This window comes from Amblyraja radiata, chromosome 32 (genome assembly GCF_010909765.2).
Source record: "Amblyraja radiata isolate CabotCenter1 chromosome 32, sAmbRad1.1.pri, whole genome shotgun sequence".
Lineage (NCBI taxonomy): Eukaryota > Metazoa > Chordata > Chondrichthyes > Rajiformes > Rajidae > Amblyraja > Amblyraja radiata.
The window spans coordinates 8,785,097-8,793,194 of NC_045987.1; the positions used below are offsets into that span (position 1 = coordinate 8,785,097).

Here is an 8,098-nt window from a genome sequence, read left to right on the forward strand (position 1 = left end):
TCAACATTTTTATGGGACAAATGTATTTCCTGAAATTAAGAATGGAAATGTTCCCACATCATTCAACTATTGAAAACACTGCGACAAAAGTATCTTCGCAAATCCACCCTTCAAATCGGATTTCCTATTTAGATTTACCTATTATCAGATTTACAAAACCTCAGAGTCCTCCATTCCGAAGGCTTAAAGTACTGCTTCTTAGAGCTAGTGCATCAAACTGTTGAAACATATCATTGTAAGCTTTGAATTAATATTTTTAAATATACTATTGGTGCCATTATTAGTCAAATCCCTGACCCCAACATGGGACACAGATATAGCAATTCATTCCTTAACAGTTATGAGGCCATAATCAGAATTGTTTTACACTTGTTAAACATTGTAAAACGTCACAGAGCAATTGCTAGCAAATGGAATTTGTAAGCTGTGTTTCTGTGTCTTGTGATTCTAATTGTATCACTTTGACTACAATTGGGTGTTGTAAAAATGAACTATGACTTCATGGGTAGTACTATGAAGTATAATTTAGTTTGCAGTAGTTTGAAATCCCACCCATAGTCACAAGAACATCATGCCACGTGGGCACTGGCAAATAATTTTGCTGTTCGAGATGTCAGCTTTTGGATGAGACTTTAAAATTCAAAATATCCTGTTACTATTTTTAGAGAGAGTGATGTGCTCCACAGCTTCTGGTCAACCTTAATCTATCAACACTGAAATAGATTATCAGGTTAACATTAAAATTGATGCTTATGGAAATTTGGTGTGTATAAACTAACCCACGGTTTTCTTGCATTTCCAATACTCTATTGGCCAGCTATTGTCAATGGTCAATGTTGTGAATGGTCAATGTTCACTTTTTCTTTAACCTATCAAGGAGTACTTTGGAAAGATCATATATGCATACAAAATGTTAAAAACCTTTGCATGAACCATAAAGTAAGAAAACAGACTAGGCACTTTAATAAAAGAATGAAAACTGAGGGGAATGAAGGGAATGTCATTTGGAGGCTATAGGTTTTAAGACCACAGCAATTGCTTATCCAATAGGGGAACCTTAACATCCAGCAATTCATTAAACTATCCTTTAATCTTAGAGAGTCATAGTGATACTATGTGGAAACAGGCCCTTCCTAATGTGAAGGAAAAGGAGAGGTGCAACGAGACCTGGGTGTCCTTGTACATCAGTACATCCATACATAAGCATGGAGGTACAGCAGGCAGTGAAGAAAGCAAATGGCATGTTGGCCTTCATAGCAAGAGGATTTGAGTATAGGAGCAAGGAGGTCTGACTGCAGTTGTACAGGGCCCTGGTGAGACCATACCTGGAGTGTTGTGTGCAGCTTTGGTCTCCTCATTGGAGGAAGGACATTCTTGCTATTGAGGGAGTGTAGCGTAGGTTCACTAGGTTAATTCCCGGGATGGCTGGACTGACATATGATGAAGGAATCGATCGACTGGGTTTATATTCACTGGAATTTAGAAGGACGAGAGGGGATCATATAGAAACATATAAAACTCTTAAGGGATTAGACAGGCTAGATGCAGCAACATTTTTCCCAATGTTTCGGGAGTCCAGAACCAGGGGTTGCAGTTTAACAATAGGGGGTAGACAAATTAGGACTGAAATGAGGAAAAACCTTTTCACCCAGAGAGTTGTGAATCTATGGAATTCTCTGCCACAGGCAGTGGAGGCCAATTCACTGGATGTTTTCAGGAGTGAGTTAGATAACGGGGTACTGATTTTGGATGATCAGCCATGATCATGTTGAATGGTGGTGCTGGCTCGAAGGCCTAATCCTGCACCTATTTTCTATGTTTTTTCCGCCCAACTTGCCCACACAGACCAACATATCCCATCTACACTAGATTCACTGGCCTACATTTGGCCAATATCCCTCCAAACCCACCCTAACTGTCTAATTGCTTCTTAAACGTTACGTTAGTCCCTGCCTCAACTCCCACCTTCGGTAGCTCATTCCATACACTTTGTGTGAAAAAGTTATCCCTCAGGTTCCTTTAAAATGTTTCCCCTTTCACCTTAAACCCATGCCCTCTGGTTCTCGATTCCCTTACTTTGGGCAAGAGACTCTGTGCGTCTGCCCGATCTATTGCTCTCATGATTTTATACACCTCTATAAGATCACCCCTCATCCTCCTGTGATCCAGGGAATAGAGCCTGATCAACATCTCCCTAGAGCTCAGATCCTTGAGTCCTGGCAACATCCTTGTAAATCTTCTCTCCACCTTTCAACTTAAACACCATCTTTCGAAAAACATGGTGCCCAGAACTGGATACAATGCTCTAAATGCAGTTTCACCAACATCTTATAGAAGATGTGTAGGAAGGAACTGCAGATGCTAGTTGAAACCTAAGATAGACACAGAATGCTGGATTTACTCAGCGGGACAGGCAGCATCTCTAGAGAGAAGGAATGGGTGACGTTTTGGATTGAGACCCTTCTTCAGACTGTTGTCAGGGGAGAGGGAGATACATAGAAAAGGAAGTGTGTTGTGACAACAGGACAAAGGGAATGGAGATCAAGGAAAAAGTAGAATAGATCAGTTAGCTGGGAGAAGGTAACAACAAAGCAAACAGAGATAAAATGTAGTCGGTGAGAGTAAAACGGGTCGGAGAACTGGGAAGGAGGGATGGTGAAACCGGCGAGACCAAGCGCAGGCTCGGCGATCGTTTCGCTGAACACCTCCGCTCATCCGCCTAAACCTACCTGATCTCCTGGTTGCTAAACACTAACTCCCCCTCCCATTCCCACACTGACCTTTCTGTCCTGGGCCTCCTCCATTGTCACAGTGAGGCCCAGCGCAAATTGGAGGAACAGCACCTCATATTTTGCTTGGGCAGCTTACACCCCAGCGGTATGAACATCAACTTCTCTAACTTCAAGTAACCCTTGCTTTCCCTTTCTCTCCATCCCTACCCCTTCCTAGTTCTCCGACCAGTCGACCCAAAACGTTACCCGTTCCTTCTCTCCAGAGATGCTGCCTGTCCCGTTGAGTTACTCCAACATTTTTTGTCTATTTTCGATATAGATGACAAACTGCAATGGGCCCAGAAACTAGAAACCACCAGTCATAGACCTCCAGTCCGAGAAGCAACCTTCCACCATCACCCTCTGCTTCCTTCCATGAAGCCAATTTTCTATCTATTCAGCTCCTAGGATACCATGTGATCTAACCTTCCAGAGCAGCCTACCATGTGGAACCTTGTCGAATGCTTTGCTGAAATCCTGCCTTCTACAGCAGAAGTCACTGTCAGGGTCATTCTCATCTGCCTCCTCCCAATGGGTGAAGTGCTGCATCTCTCCTGAAGGCTCAGTGGACCTTCAATGCACACCAGCTCCAGGTGAAATACTGGAAGTAGCACTAGAAACTCAACATGGTCTTTTGATCTCCTTACTGCCTTGGATTCATTGATGTAGAAAATTACTCCACAAATTACGCTGCCCACATTAATCCGACATCCTATGTTTGCATGTAAGCCACAAACCTACAGCATCATTGTCAGAGAAGACCAACGGCAAATAACGTTGCATCAACTTGAACTATGAACACATGAATTTATTATTGTCCAGCACTTTCTTCAATGCTGTAACACTTCCAAAAATAAAACACTTTCCAGTGGAACGGAGCTAATTTCCTCAACTAATGTAAAACTATTTAACTAATGGTAATTATACTAGAAAACCATGTGTTCAAATCACCCTTACCTCATCCTTATTCTCCAAACTTCTCCATTGAGACACTCCTTAATCCATATTTCAGTTGCCAATCTAATTCTTATTTGGACATGGTGTCAATTTGTATTAGATTATGTTTATGTACTGCTTTAGAACATCCATACTCACAATACCATTCATATTGTTACTGTTTCAATGGATGGATTAGATGGAATACATGTATTTTAATTATTCACCAACATACAAAGTGCTGGAGGAATTCAGCAGGTCAGGCTGCATCTGTGAAGGGAATGGATAGGTGCTGTTTCGGGACAGAACCCTTCTTCAGATTGGTTGTAGTTGGGAACAGAAAGCTGGCCTATTTTAATTATTCTTTATTTCATTAATGTTAAACTCTTTCAGACTCAAAAACAATTAGATTCAGCTTGGACATTTTGCTAGCATGCTTTCAGCCGTCAGAAAATTGCATGTTACAAAATTTTAAATCTTAATGAATTAAGGCACATGACTTTATGCATTGTGTATGGTGAAGGAGGACAATAAGTCAATTAATCTAAAAAGAGACTGAAGATGTAAACAAAGCACAGACATAAAATAGTCAGGGGAGTATAGGCACTAAGCAGTTTAAACTTTAGCCTGGGGACAGGATGTAGGTCACAGAATAAACACTCAAAACACACAAGGAGCAACTGAACAATCTCAAACTCTCATGAGGCAATGAATGGGGAGACCCAGTGATAAATAAATCAAAAGTAGTTGATCACCCAAACAGAGTGTGTAGCTGTATTTTCTGTATAAATACCATGCCCATTTGTAACTCAGTGGAAGAGGCTTCTAGCCATTTCCCTACATGCACTTGAAGAAACCACTTGCATCTTGAGATCAAGCCACGAGGACCAACTCTGTTACTCAGAATTACCTGTCTGCCCTGTACAACATTGAAACAAAGAAACTTCACTTTCACAGGACGTTAAAACCGGTGTAGAAATGGACAGGGGTAATGTTGTCTGACCCAGTTTCAAATCAGTGCTTTAAAGTGTGATTATATTTGTACCATACACCTAAAACAATTGACCTGCACTCACCTTCTGCAAATGCTAATTAACTTGCCTGGTTTACAGTCAATATTGTTCCACGAATTTAACGACTCATAAAATCTATTTTAAATAGCCTGAAAGATAACTGCTACAAATTACGTTGGAAATGAGAATTGAATGCACCTTCTGCATCCTCCACAGCTCCTAATATTTTGTCATATGATGATGAAATTGTGTGCAAGTTGTTTTCTTGAGTCTGCTTGTACTTGTTTTCTATGGCACTATAACAACAGATGCCAGGTTCCCCATTTGCTTCATTGAGATCGTTTGAAATATTATGTGTTTGTTTTAGCATTGACAGAGATGGTAGCATCCCATGCAGGTCATTTAGCATATCTAAAGTTCCAGCCTTACTTTAGAATGTACATAAATAGTAGCATTTGCTTGAGCATTTCTCACAACCTCTGGATCTCCCAAAGTATTTTATATGATAGTAACTACCTTTGAAGGGTAGAAATGGCGCAATCTCGGAAACATGGCAACGAATGTGCACATAAGATCCCATTAACAGTAACGACAGTTGATTAAGTCATTTGTTTGAGTATGTGTTCAGAGTTGAATATTAGCACCAAATAAATCGTGCAAATTCCCCTGAATGCTGGCCACACTCACTCAACTGACAGTCTTGAACGTGGTTATACTCAGGTCCTGTTTCCGATCACAATTCCGCAGGCGTTTGTGTTTTAAATTAAATTTTAAATCGAACCGAACCAACGGTTACTTATTCTAGAATCAGTGTCAAAAAGACAAATATAGGTTACTGCATCGATTATTTCAGTGACACCGTAATTAGAGTTTGGTTTCCGACAGAATTTTCAAACGACAAACTTTTTAACAACTATGTTTCAGCTTCTCAGTCTGCCTTCATTGAAGGACTTACCGGTTGGGGCCTGCCTGTGCTGGCGGGAGTGGATGGCGATGGTGCTGTTGCCGCTGCTGATGAATGAGCTGCTGGAGCTGAAGCAGTTGCTGTTGTACATGTTGCTGGTGCTGAGGGAACATCATGCTAACTAAATCCTTTATTATTAATAATAATGATGATTATAGCGGTTTCCGCGGAGAAAGTCGACCCTCGCCACTTCTGACCGTTCCGTTTGCGACGGAAAAGGAAAGACCTTCGCGACCAAAACTTCCGCCGCAGCGCTCCTGGCGGCCTGGAGGTTGTAACTCCGGGCTGCTTCTGCCAATAAGAAACATGGCGCTTTACACGCTGATGCTGCCAGCAATAAAAATGGCGATATCTGAAGCAGAGTCTCGACCCGAAGCGTCACTCATTCCTTCTCTCCAGAGATGAAGCCTGTCCCGCTGAGTTACTCCAGCATTTTGTAACTGTCTGCACTATCATTAAAGTCTGGCAGTGGCTGAGATTTCGAATGTTACTCCGTTTAAACACCCCAAAATTGCTGATACAATACTTAGGTAGTCTGATTAGTAACTATTCTGACAACACAAAAATAGATAGAGACACAAGAGATTGCCCAGATTGGAGTGTGTATAAGTATTGGGGAACTGTAGATGCTGGTTTACCAAAAAAAAACAAAGTGCTGGAATAACTCAGCGGGTCAGGTACCATCTCTGGAGGACATCTCCAGCATTTTGTGTTTTTCTGGCTATAAGGACAGGTTAGACAAACTTAAATTGTTTTCACAGGGGCAACCTGATAAAAGTATATACATTTAAGAGAAGCACCGATAAGGTAGATGTCACAGTCTTTTTCCTGGAGTGACATTGTCATACGCAAGGAGGTACCTGACTTCAAGTCCAATATGAATTTTGTGTTTCCAAGTAGATCAACTCTGGTTCTACAAACTTGAGAGTGCAGCCCAAACTGCCTGATCTCTCCCCATACCACAAATCTGCCATCCCAAGAGTCAAGCTGGTGAATCTTCGCTACAAAACACAAACTTTCTGGAAGAACTCAGAGAGACATCTGTGGAAGGAAATGGACAGATGATGCTTTGGGTCGAGACCTTTCCTTTGGACTCAAAGAATGGAGAGGTAATAGGTAGTATAAAGAGGTGAGGGAATAGGGTAAGAACTGGCACGTGATAAGTAGATTAAGGTGAAGAGAAGTGGATGGGTGGATGGAATACACCTCCAGTTTAAATTCCATTTGGAATATTTTGGAGGACCAAGAAACCAAGAACCAAGAATCAGATAGTGGGGAGAGGAATGGAGATAACAACATTATGGAATAAAGAGATGGGAGGAGGTGAAGTCTGAATAGCTATGGAAGTTGGTGGGTTTGTAGTAAATGCCCATGAATAGTTTTTCTCTTGCGATGAAGACAGAGAGATCAAGAACGGAGACAGAATTATCAGTAATGGGCCATGTGAATTTGAGGGTCAATTGGAATTTTGATGAAAGGGCAGAACGTTTGCTGCATTCCATCTATTGCAGAAACATATTTCCTTAGTTGAGGTGTTTGTACCTGTGCACAATGTTCTTGGTGCCATCTCACTGGGTTCCATCTCACATAGGTGGAGAAGGATATCTCTACTCTTCTATTCAAATCCTGTTTTGGTAAAATTGCTTGCTGTAACTCTATAAACTTTCAGTGATGTGTTTACAATTTGTTTACAATGACACCCGGGTTCCTCTGAACATTGACACTTTTCAGCTTCTCACCATTTAAATATACTTGACCTTATTGTTTTTCTATCAAAATGGACAACCACAATTTTTCCACACTATGTTCCAAATGTCACATCCTTGAGCATGTTCCTGTTCATAGTTAATGTTTCCGAAACCCATCTGCTTAAACATTAATGTGGAAAATGGTAAATACATGACACTTCATGGACTCTGGCATATGAATGAGCATGTCATATTTGAAGAACAGGCTAACGGTACTAATGGGATGATTTTGCCACAAAGCGCCTTGGGTGCTGTCTGTGTGGAGTTTCTCCCTGTGACCATGGGGATTTCCTCTGGGTGCTCTGGCTTCCTCCCACATGCCAAATATATGCAGGTTTGCAAGTTAATTGGCCTCTGCAACATTACCCCTGGAGTGTAAGGAGACCAGAAAGTCGGATAACATACTAATGTGAACGGGTGATCAATGTACGGCGTGAACTCGGTGGGCTGAACGGCCTGTTTCCAGGAGAAACACACAATGTGCTGGACGAGCTTAGCGGGTCAGTCAGCATCCCTAGTTAGTTGAGGGAATGTGCAGATGACATTTCAGGTTGGGATCCCTCAGGTTTGTTTCTATGATGAATCTCTAAAATATTGCATATGAACACAAACTTAAGATGGCGGTGAGCACCATTTTCAGTCACATTTGACAGCGATTCTCCGGTT

The 8,098-nt window shown here is 41.5% G+C and overlaps 1 protein-coding gene across 1 annotated transcript in view; it reads right to left on the minus strand.

Moving 5' to 3' along the window:
* Nucleotides 1–7,549, minus strand: part of ciz1 (CDKN1A interacting zinc finger protein 1) — a 38,301-nt gene extending 30,752 nt beyond the window's left edge. Inside the window, exons 1-2 of the mRNA XM_033048597.1 lie at nt 7,442–7,549; nt 5,676–5,975 (exon numbers count right to left, since the gene is read on the minus strand). Coding sequence (XP_032904488.1) covers nt 5,676–5,800 — 125 coding nt within the window. The 5' untranslated portion in view covers nt 5,801–5,975; nt 7,442–7,549. The remainder of the gene's footprint in view (nt 1–5,675; nt 5,976–7,441) is intronic.
* Between the last annotated feature and the right edge of the window lie 549 nt (nt 7,550–8,098).